At 44.6% G+C, this 14,524-nt stretch overlaps 1 protein-coding gene across 1 annotated transcript; it reads left to right on the top strand.

Annotated features, from left to right (window-relative positions):
- Positions 1-3,447: 3,447 nt before the first annotated feature.
- On the top strand, positions 3,448-11,143 carry EDN1 (endothelin 1). The gene is made up of 5 exons (XM_081873180.1): positions 3,448-3,860; positions 5,617-5,779; positions 7,556-7,702; positions 8,364-8,477; positions 9,637-11,143. The coding sequence occupies exons 1-5, from the start codon at positions 3,809-3,811 to the stop codon at positions 9,776-9,778; spliced, it is 618 nt and encodes a 205-aa protein (XP_081729306.1). The 5' UTR covers positions 3,448-3,808; the 3' UTR covers positions 9,779-11,143.
- Positions 11,144-14,524: the final 3,381 nt, after the last annotated feature.

The following is a 14,524-nucleotide window of genomic DNA, read 5'->3' as shown; positions in this document are numbered from 1 at the left end:
GCCTTGTGGGAGAGGAGCTAGAAGTGAAGGAGGCTTCTGGTGGGGAACCTGTGAGCCTCCAGAAGCTGCAGGACTACATATCCCATCCCACCCGCCCCTGACCATTAACCATACTAGATGGGACTGATGGGAACTGGAGTCTGACCACACCTGAAGCTGCCACAGGTTTTCCATCCCTGGGCGAAACTTTCTCAACCAGTCTGCGACAAAGATTAAAGTTTCTCCCCTTTCTTCCCAGTCAGGTGGTGGAAGCATGACTTGGGGGAGATGTGCTAGGCTCATGAAGAGGACTGGACTAGTTTTGCAGGTCAGAGCTTCCCCATCCCTGCCCTATTGCTATGGAGGCAAAACAGGGTCATTGGAAAAGAAGGTAGTGGCCCCTACAAATTTTGAGGGTTCCTTATGTAAGCTGAAGTAGAGAACTTTGCAAATCAAAACAATACTTTAAAAAACCCAGCTTCACAAGAACTTGTAACTTACAGGATACACACACACACACAGCGCACTGAGGTGGCAGGAGGGTAAGAAACTGGATTATACAGTTAAGTGCTAGTTGTGACCTTTTGTGGGTCTTTCTATGTAAATAAAGGTAGGAGGGCACAGTGAGTGTGGAGCAGCAGTTTAAGCCTTCTCTCCACCATAGTTTGTATAATATGTAACATGCAGAACATCCAGTGCTATTTTTCTAGAAAAAGAGGTGACTGAGGTCACTACAAACTTCTCCTCTTAGAATGGCAATGCGCCCATCTGAGAGGCGATGGAGCTGAGTTCTGGTGAGTTTCAGCTGAAAAAGGCCCTGATTACATCACATAATAATATAAATGTGAAGCTGGGATGACAGTGGAGGAGGAATAATACCACAGTGATAAACCAGAGAGAACTTGCAGCCATTTAATTAGAGCCATACAGAGAGGTAGATAGTGTAGTAACTGGTGGAAACGACTAACTGCCTCTTTCAAGGTTTGATCTTAGGGCAGTGGGCTCTATTGCTGCTATTGGAGCCCCTAGCAAATTGCCCCAACATCACCCATTGGTAGTTTCAAAACAAAATATTTACAATCATCCAAATGTAACCCTTTTCAAAATAATAATAAAAAACCCACAAATGCCTTTTCTCCTTCCTTGTCTAATATTCATACATTGCTGTGCAATAAAAATACCTTTGCCAATGCACAGTCTTTCCTCCAGCAAGCCCAATGCATTCCAAAAGAAAAGAAATGCATTGATGATTCACTTGGATTGTAGATGCATTCCCTGAAATAATAAATCTTGGAAGCAGCCCCAAACACCATAAAAAAATATGGCACATCATTAAGCAACAGACTTGGCAAGTTCAAACATGCTTATCACACAGAAAACTGATTAAGGTTAAAGGTACTCTTGTTTCATGCAGTAGTGTTGCCCATTTTTGAAATAATTTTTAAAAAATCATGGAACAAAGGCTATCAGTGGCTAATAGCAATGTTGGCCATGCACTACTTCTGAATGCCTCTGATTTGCTGTGACTCACAAGTGGGGAGAATGCTTTAGTCCTCGGCTTCGCACAAGCATCTATGAGAAATGGGATGCTGGGCTAAATGGTCCTTTGCTCTGATCCAGCAGGACTTTCCTGATGTTCTTAAGTACAGTTCCATTTTTAGTAACGTTTTAGCCGATTTGCCATTAATAAAAAAACCCCCTCCCATTGCAATATACCAGAACTGGGGGAACCTTACCCCCCCCCCATCCTCCCAACACCTCCCATGGTTGTTGAAACCACTGGCTGGGGCTGCCGGGAGCTGGAGTCCAGTAACACCTGAAGAGCCACAGGTGAACCACACCTGTTATAAAGGCCCTGGATTTAATACACTCTGGTCTCGAATGCACATAGAAAACGGGGCAGATGCTACCTCCATCCTTCTTTACAAATAAATTGCTTGTAGAATGAGCAAAAGGAAGTACGCCACACAAACCAGGCATAGTTAGTTTATGGATCTGGGATAGCTCCGGTGGCTCTTAATTTCAGGGTTGTGGGTTCGAGCCCCGCGTTGGACACAAGATTCCTGCATTGCCGGTGGTTGGACTAGATGACCCTCACGGTCCCTCCCAACTCTACAATTCTGTGATTCTACGAGTTCATGACCACAAACTGCAGTGGTGGTAGCTGGTGTAGTTGGTTGCTAAAAGGCGATTAGACAAATCCACAGGGATTAGACCCCACCCCCACCCCCTCGCCATGCTAGCTAAAAATGGAACTATTGCAGTCTGTACTCAGAGGCCGTGTCGCTCGGATTGCTACATGCTGGAGCCAAGACAAGATAGCTCCCTCTCTGTATCCTTCTTGTGAGTTTCCAAGGGTAGCTGCTTGGCGACTGACGAAAACAGGGCGCCAGACTGGATGGAGCTTTTGTCTGATCTGGGAAGATTATTTTTTTTTTTATCCATGAAAAGTTCTTATTTCACTATCCAACTGTATACTCCCAGGCACGCATGCAATGAGTAGACCTGGAGCCTTGAAATGAGCTAAAAATGCAGGGAACCGGTGGCTTGCCAGAGGTTGCATGAGCCCAACTCCCATAATCTCTGACCACTGGTCATGATAGCAGTAGGACTGGCCACAGGTCCCTCCTCCCGTTTCAAGGCTGCCGTGCAAGCTGCGAATGTTAACGCGGGTGGCGCTGTGGGTTAAACCACAGAGCCTAGGACTTGCTGATCAGAAGGTCAGCGGTTCAAATCCCTGCGACGGGGTGAGCTCCCATTGCTCGGTCCCTGCTCCTCCCAACCTAGCAGTTCAAAAGCACGTCAAAGTGCAAGTAGATAAATAGGTACTGCTCCGGCGGGAAGGTAAACGGTGTTTCCGTGCACTGCTCTGGTTCGCCAGAAGCGGCTTCGTCATGCTGGCCACATGACCCGGAAGCAATACGCCAGCTCCCTCGGTCAATAAAGCAAGATGAGCGCCGCAACCCCAGAGTCAGCCACGACTGGACCTAATGGTCAGGGGTCCCTTTAATGAACGCAGGGGGTAGGGGTGGGCCTTCCAGGTGTTGCTGGTCCCCCAGCCAGCATGGCCAATGGTCATGGGTGATGGGAGTCCAGAAAGATCTCGAGGGACCCCGCAGTGAAACCCCTCCCCCCGCTGAATAAATGCTAACTCAGGCACAGAATTGAAGGTAGTAAACCATCGCTGTCTTTTGCATATATTGGGGGGCAATTTCCCGTGGCCCCCTCCCGCCTTTTAAAACCTGACCCGAAAGCAATCCCACTGCCGTTTCTAATCGCGGGCAGCGGGCCAAAGCCCCCCAGGCGCAGCAGAGGCCGCGGCGGTGCGCCCCCTGGCGGCCGTACGCTGGAGGCGCCCTTGGCCCGCGGGATTTCGGTCTTTCCGAAAGGTCTGCTCCGGGTATTTATTTTCCTGTGCAACCCTGCCCCTGCCTTGCCAGACGGCGTCTGCCTCAGAAGCTCGCAGCGATTTCCTCCCGAGCCTGCCCTTATCTCGCTCTGCACGTTGCCTCTCGGTGACTAATGACACAATAACATTGTCTCGGGATAAAATAAAGTAGGAGCGCTGTTTACTCCGCTCTGTAGGGGAGCGGTATAAAAGGAGCCGCCCAGAGCCAGCGCGGGCAGAAGCTCGCAGGGAGCCTCGCTGCAACACGGAGACACAGCCTCACTGCTGCCTAGCGGATTGCGGAGTCCTTTCGTCTTCCTTGGATCCTTGGCGAGCAAGCACAGTCGCTCGGCTACTACCTGCAACCTGCTGCGGGAGCAAACGGGGTTTAAAGAGGGAGTTCCATTCGCTTGCCTTGGGTTTACCAGAAGAGTCGTCGGAATGGATTACACGCGACTGATCCTTCCCTTGCTCTTTGTGATCAGCCACACAGGTAAGCTGAGGAATCCGCTGCGCTTTCTTTCTTTTTTCACCCCCCCCGGGGGGGGGGAGATAATGCATACTACTCCTATCCCCTCCACTCCTGTTTTTCCAAGTTCCCACTGCAAGCGTGCCTAGGTCAAGAGTGTACTTTTGCTGGTAGACTGCGTCCAGCCGAGGAAGAGTGATAAGGCTCTGAGGTCACTGGCCTGAAACTCTCTTCTACCTGAGCGCTGGCTTCTTCGCTTCGCTTGCTGCCAAGGTGTTAAGGAGCGCCTCGGCTGCGATCCACAAGGCCGTTAACCCGGAGTGGCTGGTTTTAAACCAGATTCCTCCGAGAGTTAACGCGATCTTATGGCGGATAAATGTTTGGTGGCATGTGCCCCGCACACAGAGTAAACGAGTATTCTGCCGCTACTGGTTTTGTGGTTGCGAAAGTTCGATTATTTAAAGGGTTTTTTCTTTTCATCCCTTCGAATGGATTTTCTCGACCTCGTTTAATCTCTACGAATAATTCTGCATTGACATGTTGAGCCCGGGGAGGTAACCTGGATGGGATTTCGGACTAAGGGCATCCTGGTTTTACTGCACTCCTTTGCAGAGCTAAGCGCTCCTAAAAACCCATTCCTTTGAACAGACTTTGGCACGCTAAAGACACCCACAAACTCCACATGCGGAGCAGCTGGGGGGCACCCGCCGCCGGTGAGAATTACAAGCGGCCTGCCCCTGCCCATGCCTACTCGGAAGTAAACCCTAATAGTAATAAAAAGGTACAACTAGCCCGTCCATTGCCTAGAAATCGCAAAATGCCTTACCTGATCTGATTCTGGCTCCGTTTTAGCCTCCGTAGCATACCTATACCTACCCTGCACAAACATTATTCGAAAGATGCTCAGGATCGCATTTACCCTCTTAGTGAGCATCTTCAGAATAAGCGCAGGGACTCTCGATTCGCCTATTTAATGGAACTTGTTGCGATTGTATGAATTCAAGGAGTCGAGCTACCCTCCCTAGACTGGGGAATAAGCCCCCACTGAATACAAGGGTTGCTTCCCAGTAGGCTAGGTTACGATTTTTCCAGAGGTGCCAACTTGAATAAAATATTGGGGGGGGGGCAGGTAAGCCTTGTCCCGCAGGATCCTCCACAAGAAGCCACACGCACAATTGAATGGCAATGCCCATCAACTGGGGCGGGCGCTAGCGACCCCCTCAAATACTTTATTGGGGAGGTGAAGGGACCTCGGCCCCTAGGAGTTGGTTCCTATGTCACGCAGCATCAGGAGGTGAGGGAAAGCGAGCTGGAGTGGAGGGGAGGGGGAATGAACTGTGTCTAAGGCCCCCCTCGGAGGCCATCCCCAAGGCAGCCACCGCTCCGGCTCTGCGGTTCCTCCAACAATGTGTGAAATGGATTTAAGACTCATTAGCTGCTTGCATGGCGCCATAAAACAGAAGCGCTCCGGTTTAAAAGCCCTTGCGCTCCGTCCCCCTTAGATTTCGCCTTCCTCTGCTGGCTCGGATCAAGAACGTCAGCCAAAAAAGCTGCGTCTTTATTGTCAGCCACGTGGAGAAAGTTGCCCGGTAACGACGATCGCCGCGTGTCCCTGATAAACCTTGCGCTGCCCTGCAGGCATGGCAGCTGCTCCCGTCTCCTTTCCGAATAGCGCGCCTTCCCTCCCGGCCAAGCTCCGATAGGAGCGCCTGCCTGTCTCGTGGCTTCTTTCCCTTTTGCACAAGCGCCGCTCAAGCGCTGCTCTTTCTCTCTCCTGCAGATGCTGCAGACGCGGAGCTCGGCGCCTCCGAGAGCGCCCAAAGGCAGCCTTCGAGCGCCCCCTGGCCGCTGCGCAGGTCCAAGCGGTGCTCCTGCTCTTCCCTGATGGATAAGGAGTGTGTCTATTTCTGCCACCTGGACATCATCTGGATTAACACTCCCGAGTGAGTACTGCCTCCTCCTTGGAACTAAGCCATTAATGCAGTTACAGATAGGTAGCCGTGTTGGTCTGCCATAGTCAAAACAAAACAAATTCCTTCCAGTAGCACCTTAAAGACCAACTAAGTCAGTTCTTGGTATGAGCTTTCGTGTGCATGCACACTTCTTCAGATACCATTAATGCAGGTTTTTTTTATTATAATCGCGGCGAGGTTGCGGTTGTGGCATAATTAGCCTGCTAATTCCTCCTTTAAAGTAACCTCCTCAGCTCATCTGTTTGGTGCTCTCTCTGGGCCATAATCACAGCACCAGTCTGGTACCAAGCAGAAGGCTAAGTGTATCTTAGACTTTGCATAGCGCCAGCTGGAAAAAAATAATATTTTTTAAGCACCAAAGCATTTCATATTGCTGCAATAAAAGTACAAATCAAGTCATTGCTTTCTGAAAGTATCACTTCACTAATAGTACCTTTAGTGGATTCAGATGTAACTCTCACAAAGTCCAAAAGGGCTTACTCTCAAGTAGGTGTGTAGGATTGCAGCCCTAATGGTTGCGACTGTGATCCCTGAAACCAGTGGGATTTAATTTATAGGTGCATCCTAGGATATTCTAGGACGCTTCTTAATGACAGAAGAAGAAGACTTGAAGTAACATGAAGAATGCTGAGGGTTGCATTTTACTTCCAAGAGAGTAGTGGCCCATTATATGAAACAAGGTTTGCTTATGAATAAACATGCTTACTAACTCCAGCTTTTCATGCTATTCTGGTCCTAAACAAATTGTAAATTCTTCTGAAAAGAATTTGTACTAGGCTGCTTAATGGCTAAAAAAAAGTTAAAGCCAGTTAAATTGTTCTGTTTCGGGATTGTGTGTGCATTGGGTTAGGGTAAAAGAGTTGATTCGCCCAGAAACAAAATAATTTGCAGTGTTAGACTGAAATTTGTTACTGGATTGTAGCCAAGAAGGGAGGGGGAGGAATATCTTGAGCACATTCCGCTAAGACAGAATCTAGTCAAAAATTCTTTCTGTGGCTCCTTGCTGGCTCAGCATAATGTGTGGAAGGACCATGGTTAATCACCATTAGAGATTAGCAAAGAAAGGCCAGGAATGCTGTTGTCCAAAGAATTGTGTTGTATAATTAAAAGCACCATTGATAAGTGCACTGAAATGTATCTTTAAAAACCACCATCTGGCACTAACATCACCAATAGCATTTTAATTAGTTGCCTTAATAGTGTAATAATTGGAAGGAGGGCTTCATTGCTAAATAGACATGAATGGTGCAACTTACTTGTATTTTGAATTGGGAGAGAGCTCATTGCATGCTGATAATGCATAATGAATCTTGAATTTTAACACATCTCGCACAGCACACTGAATTCTGAATTTTAACAAGTTTCGCACAGTGTGCAGAAGCAAACTTGGGTTTTGTCTTCAAGTAGGCACAACTCCTTGACAAGTGTACATATTTGATGCCAGCGTTTGCAAACATCAATTTGTCTTGGTCACACACTATTGTGCTCCTGAAAATGAAATTTGTAAAGCCTAAATATGGGTCCCCTCAAGTTTCAGTTGTGGCAGCTAACATTTGCTAAAATGCAAACTGGTGTTGCTTTTTCCACCAGCCTATGCAAATGTGTGATAGAAGTGATTAGCAAACGTGAGTTTCAACCTTTGGTGTGGCCAGAGTCCTTTTAAATCAACGCTCCTAACTTTTATTTCTGTGAGTGAAATTAAACAGTTCTCTCCCTCTTCTCTCTCTCCCCTCCCTCCAACGATAGGCGAATTGTGCCATATGGGCTTGGGAGTCCTTCCCGATCAAGGCGGTCACTGGGAGATTTACCTCTTGGAAGACATGGAAGATGCCAGTGTGCTAACCTAAAAGACAAGAAGTGCACAAGCTTCTGCGAGACTGGAAAAGAACACTGGTACGTTTTGGTTTGTTCTGTCCTCTTTCACCTGTGCTATAATGAATTGAGTGCTAGGTTCCAGTTTATTAGATACAGTCGTACATTGTTTTGTGACTGGGATCCTTTCTGGAGCTTCAGCCGCTAGCCAAAAAGGACGCAGGGTAAAGTGCCGCGTCTGCGCATGCGCACGAAGCACGATTTAGCACTTCTGCGCATGCACGAGTGGCAAACCCGGAAGTAACCCGTTCCAGTACTTCCGGGTTTGCTGCGGACGTTCGCCAGAATGGACGCTAGACGAAGCGGACATTCACGGAAGTATTACTGTACTAGGATAAATATACTATACATGAGTAAACCTGTGTGTGTGTAAAAGGCCACATTTTTTTTAAAAAAAAGCTTAAGTGTAGCTCAAGAATCAGAGTGGTATATAGAGTGTTGGACTCACATACTGTAAGATTCAAATCTCCATTCAGCCATGGAAACTCATTAGTGATGTTTGGTCTCTTAGTCCAGCATAAGGACTAAGCATTAGGTTATTGTCTAGTTAAAATTGGAGTGTTGAAAAGTATGGAGAAAAGCTAGGGTAAACAAAGAAATGTAATTGTTCATGATATGTAAATCATGCAAATGTCCTCATAGCTGTACCTCTTTCTCTCTTTCCTTTTAAAAATATAAACAGGACTCAGTCCACCACAGAGAAAGGCTGGAGAAATCTTCATAAAGATAGAGGTTGCAAAGGGCTTGGATTGAAATGTGCGTTCAGGCAACTGGCTAACAGCAAGAAAATGAGAAGGTGAGTTTGTTATTTGATACCCTGTGGGGGAAAGGGTTGAGTGAAAGAGATGTCTGGGCAAGAGGATATAAGCTGTGTTTAGTTCTTTAAAAATCTGGGAAAAGTGAAGCCTTTTGGTAGCTGGGGTAGAATCTTTGCACCACAACATTTCCCCAACTGTTACCTCCACAGTTTCTTCATTGTATGGAACAGACTGCTTCATGGAAACCAGGAAGTGTTAGGAACAGGACCTTGGATCGGATAGATTTGCATTCAGTTGAATTGCCTTTAGGCTGACTTGGCAGATGTATTTTGCTCATATGCAAGCATCTAATTAAGCACCAAATATGGTGCCTGAAATAAGTTTTCTCACAGACAAGACTGGCTGTGACCCTAAAGGGTGTCCCCCCCCCTCTTTTAACTTTACCTGAAGCATATTGATCTCTTACTTTTGTGATTAATGTTGAGCATTATCTTGCAGAAAGTAATCCCATTTAATAAATTTATGTAAATATCCTGCTTCCAAAATGGGTTTGGCACTTCAAAGTGCTAAGTCTCTTCAGGGGAGAAATCATGCCTATGCAGTCCTCACAATAAATTAAATCCTGACTGTGGATGACTGCAAAAAGAGTTCCACGTATGGACACCAAAATATACTGCATATACACCATTTAATGTACATGGAGGCAGATTCTCATAATAAAAACTGAGGTGCAAAGTGGGTTAGTTGTCATTCTTCCTTTTTGAAACTGGTGCTGCTTTTAACAGCAGACTGACACAGGGATTTAGCAAGTGAGACTTCTACCATCCCTTTGCTCCCTGCCATACAACATGGTAGACCTTTAGGGTTATATTGAATCAACTTGAATTAGTATAGGACAGGTTTTTCCCAAATGGGTCTCCAGCTGCTTTTGGACTATATTTCCCACCATCCCTGACCACTAGTCCTGCTAGCTAAGGATGATGGGAGTTGTAGTCCAAAAACAGCTGGAGATCCAAGTTTGGGAAACCCTGGTATAGGAGTATGCGGATGTGTGTTTCGTTTAGCATCTCAAAAGGTGGGAAGGAAAAGGTAGCAGAATTGCTATGTACAAGCATCTATACAATCTGGGTTACATGTGAATAGGAAGATCAGAATGTATGGTCTCTCGATTTATTTAATGGTTTCTTGTTTCTGCAGGTTGGATGCCATCGGTAATAGTATCAAAGCGTCTTTTAATATTGCCAAACTGAAGAGCAGGCTGCACAAACCAAAGCAGATGAAGCATAACCGAACATATCAAAAGCAAAATATTTGGGAAAGCCTGAAGACGACGTCTTAGTGGAAAGATCACCAACCCTAATCCTCGAGTCATCACGAATTACTGACAAAGCATTGCTGAAGCTCTGTTTTGACTTCTTAACATTCCACTCCAGGAAAAGATCAAGGAGTGTTGTTCTAAATATTAACTCTCTGAAAGTAGAGGAGGGCCCAAATAAATCTTCCCTTTGGACAGATGACAAAGCAGTTAAATACTGCCATCTTCTTGGAATTCCATTGAATGGGTTGGGTCAGAAAGCATCCCTTCAACTGGTTTTCGTTTTCGGTGGGCTGTCAGATGAAGAAAGGGCAAATCTGGGCCCCATTTCTTAAGAGAGGGTAAAATTGAAGCAGTGATCTTATTTGGTTTGGCAGGCTTCTCTTAACATATAATGCAAGCTCTTTTGGGATCAATAAGATCAGAAATGAAGAGGTCAAGATCTGAAAAAGAAGACCTGCATAGTTTTGACTTAAATTAAAATGGAAAATGACTGTGCTACTTTGATCAGGACACAATCCTACATAACAACTCTACCTCAAATGCTCTTATGTTGCACTCTTGCCAAAGTATTGTTATAACTTTTTTGTGTGACCTTCAAGCATCTGTTACAACCTCTTATTTTTTAATCATTCATAAATGCCAGTAGCTCGCCATTTTGTTCCTTCTGAACTTTCAAGGCTGCGGATAAAAATGGTCTTCTACACTCTGTGCTGACAAAGGAAAGAAACCAGCAGGCCCCATCCTAAAGACGGCATTGATTCCTGGGAAGTAGTTCTCACTGCCTTTCTGCTTTTGCGGTGCAATCCTATGTCTTAACATGGAAGCAACTCCTATTGAGCTCAATGGGACTTGCTCCCTGGTAAGTGTGTACAAGATTGCAGCCTCAGATAAGCAAGCTTGGGGTTGATGTGCACAAGCTTGGCAGAAATGAAGTTTAGCTTAACACAATAAACTGCATGAACACTCAATGCAAGAGGAGATCTGACAGCATTTAGTGTAATGTGGAGATGCAGATAACTAATATCCTACTAAGAGGTAGATGCTGCATTGGCGAGATCTCTTGAAATGAAAGTCTGTATGGCAGCAGGTGGCTTAAAAATAAGATGAAAAAGCAGTGGATGTTCATAGCAGTGGGTTTATCTATAAGACAATTCGCTGAATAAGGTCTGGATTGTAATTTTGTATGATGTGGCATATTTTTTAATCTATATATTGTATTTATATTCATGAAACTGACATTATATTTACCATGTTGAATATTCATTGAAACAGGCCATATTGGTCTATGCATGTCTTATGTATTTCTATATGAAATTAGGGGAAATGCCTTATGTCTGTTAAGGTAAACATATAAGAAATAAGAAATAAATATTTTTAACTACTGCATTGGACTTTCTTCATGGTGGTGATTTAGCTTCATTATAGACGCTACAAGATTCATTCCAGGAGTTGAGGGACACAGTATTTTGTATACTGTATATCCCACTTCTCTTAATAACAAAACCTTTGCTCTGTGTCAAGAATTAGGAGGCTTGGCAATGACCAGGGTGGAGGTGGATAGTGTGGGATGCTCTTATGCCTTTAACAGCAGTTTGTGTAGAAAAACAGGCAAACTTTTCACAAAACAGAAGTGCTGAGTTATTTTCAGGTCACTTCTCTTTTTTCTAAACTAGGGCTGGAACCTTAGGTGTTGCTGGACTACAATTCCTATCAGTCCCAGCTAGCTTGGCCAATGGTCAGGGATGATGGGAGTTGTAGTCTAACAACATCTGAAGAGCTATAGGTCTCCCACTCCTCTAAACCAATAGAAATTATCGGTTGATACTACCTTTTGTCTGTACTTAACATCAGTCTGTAATACAAATTATCAGCAGAATCAATGTTACTGGGTTCTCTTGCTCAGTCCTACTTTCCAGGCTAGTGTATTTCCAACTATACCAGAGCAATAATGCAAAGATGTTATTGAACTCCCAATGTCCCTGTCTGTCGGAGAGTTGCAGCCCAGCCTTTGATTAACCTGTGCCTTCAATTACCGTTAATTACGGCGCAAGATTCAGTATTTTTAGTTCTAAAAATTAAAAGATCCCTTTTATTATTGTTACAAAAATATAATTTAAAAAGGTGTTTAGTTACAGTTCCTCTAGCTATCTCTGGGTATAGGATTTAGTGACCTCTTTCGGGAGTAGGAAGCTCCTCCGTTGTCCCACTCTTCCTTTTCAGCAACCAACCTTACCTGTAAAACAACAAATAAACACAAACAAATGGGCTTCAAAAATATATATGTAAAGTTTAAGTATAGAAATAACCAGCATGTTTGCCCTATCTTGCTGTGGAATCCAAAACCCAGAACCACCCTGCAGAGATTATTAGACAGAAGCTTTTGCTGTATTGTTTCTGGTCCTCAGTTAAAAACTTCTTTCTTTCAGTAGGCCTACCTGGGCATGTGATTTTAACATACTTAAATTGTATTAGATACAATTGCTTTTAAAATGGCTGATTTTATATATATATATAACTTATTTTTAACATTAGCTTTTAACAGTATTTTATTTTAAACAAACATTTGAGCTTGTCCTTTGTAAACTGCTTAAGACGTCTCTACTTTCAAGTAAGCAGAATATACATTTTCTCAAATAAATAAATAAAAATAACAATCTGCTGGGCTGCAGCGCACAACTGCCTGCCTCCCCACCCATTTGCGTCACCAGTGACAGGGAGCTGCACAGAGGAAGTTGGCTGACGCGGAGTCTAACCATTGGCCCTTCTAGGTCAGCGTTGCCTACTCTGACTGGCACCAGCGCTCCAGAATTTCTGAGGGGGAATTCCCAGTCTTACTCAGAGATGCTGGAACTTGAACCCGGAACCTTCCACATGCAAAACAGGTGGTCTGTCGCTGAGCTATGAACCTTCCCCAAGTTCTCCCTCCTCTCTTTTTCTGCATTCTTGCTTTCCCTCCTTTTTCTCCTTGAAGGTCAGATTTCAAACAGGTGTGGCCTTTCCCACCGTTACACCTGCAGTCTGGGAAAGGCTTCAGGGCATAAAGGCAGAAGAGGAAGGCCTTGGCAGGAAGTTGATGCTCCATGAGGTGAAGCAAGTGAGCGGCTTAGCAGGGGACTAGAAGCTGCTGAGGAAGGAAAGGAGGCCCAGACCTTGACAACTTTCTCTCTACTGTCGCATGGGCCATTTCAGCAGGAGAGGCTTTCCTCACCACAGCGCTGTGGTGAAGGGAGAATCTGCACCTGACAGAGTTTGCCCCCTGCTCTTCATTCCTTTCTTCCATTACCCCGACATTACCAGCAATCCAAACGCAACTCTTGCAATTCAGGTGAGATTTGAGATGCGTTTAGGTGAGGCTGTGTCTAGCTCGCGAAATTATTGGTGCTGTTTTACATTGGTTTGACAGGATTTGGGCTTAATTTATCCAGACAAAGTTGGAGTAATCCAAATTATGATGTGGTGTGACCCGTGTCATTCTCTTGTGATGTTCCCAGTGCTTTTCTTTTCTGGGGGGATGCAGGGGTACACCCCCCTAAACATTTTGTGAATCTAAGTTTGGCCTCATTGAGGGGCAGTATTTCAACATGAGTAGGAAAATGAGAGCACAGTGGTTACACCTCGGGTTACATATGCTTCAGGTTACATGTGCTTCAGGTTACAGACTCCACTAATCCAGAAATATTACCTCAGGTTAAGAACTTTGCTTCAGGATGAGAACAGAAATTGTGCTCTGGTGGCGGGGCGGCAGCGGGAGGCCCCATTAGCTAAAGTGGTGCTTCAGGTTAAGAACAGTTTCAGGTTAAGAACAGACCTCCAGAACGAATTAAGTACTTAACCTGAGGTACCACTGTACCCCTAAACTTTAAAAAAATAAAGCACTGGATGTTCCTAAATTGCAGTTGGCTCAGTCCAGCAAAATCTTCCCTCCAAGTCATAAAGAAAATGCCATTGATAGTGCACTCAAGTGTTTACTACTATGGTGAAAAAGTGCATCCTCGACAATCTTTATTTTTCTTGTTTCTGTGAGGGGAGATGGGTGTATTCTAATCACATTTGCCCCTAGGTTGACATCATCAGTGTCATGACACTATTAATAGTTTTCTTGTTAATCTGCTGTTTCTTTTTATAGCTTTTTTTTTTTTTTTGCTTAATGTAGCCATTCCTCCAAACGTGCACAGAATGAGGCTGATAAAGGCTTATATAACAAAAACAAAGATAGGTCAACTGGCATTTTCCCATCCAAAAAGAAAATCTTGAGTCATGTTCCTGGAAAAACCAATATTAACGCCATATATGGCTGTGTTTAATGGCTAGCTCCATCAATGGAATTTTTCAAAAAACACTTTAGACTTAAACCCAAAACAAGTTGTGCATACATTTTTTTAAAAGAAAAACTTGTTGCTATGTTACAATTATCTTTTTATTTTGGTAAATTCTAAGGCTGCAAACAGTTTAAATTGAGGATTAATCACCTAAGGGAGCAATTATGCATAAGAAACTGGTGTAAAGTAAGATGGTGAAAATTAAGCTGGCATAAAGTTATGTTAGACCCAAATCCCATTCAGGAGCAAGGCTGGTTGAGGAGGCCCAACCCTGTCAGAGGGAAATCAAGTCTTTAAAATAGTTTAACTCACACTACCATTTTTTTGCAGGTCACATGACTGCATATCCATCTTAAATCCTTCATTCCTGGTCACCTCTCACCCCTTTGGGGGATTTACGCCAGCCTTGAATTAGCCAGGTCTGGCCGAGATACGATAAGCAAGTTAT

The sequence above is a fragment of the Podarcis erhardii genome, assembly GCF_964252035.2.
Source record: "Podarcis erhardii genome assembly, chromosome: 8".
Classification (NCBI taxonomy): domain Eukaryota; kingdom Metazoa; phylum Chordata; class Lepidosauria; order Squamata; family Lacertidae; genus Podarcis; species Podarcis erhardii.
This window is presented reverse-complemented; position numbering and strand designations above follow the sequence as displayed.

Excerpts from the sequence above, each read along its gene's own strand:
- EDN1 (XM_081873180.1), top strand. The coding sequence starts at position 3,809 with ATGGATTACACGCGACTGATCCTTCCCTTGCTCTTTGTGATCAGCCAC. Across the intron at positions 3,861-5,616 it reads CTTTGTGATCAGCCACACAG|ATGCTGCAGACGCGGAGCTC; the intron begins GTAAGCTGAGGA and ends TCTCTCCTGCAG. Across the intron at positions 5,780-7,555 it reads ATCTGGATTAACACTCCCGA|GCGAATTGTGCCATATGGGC; the intron begins GTGAGTACTGCC and ends CTCCAACGATAG.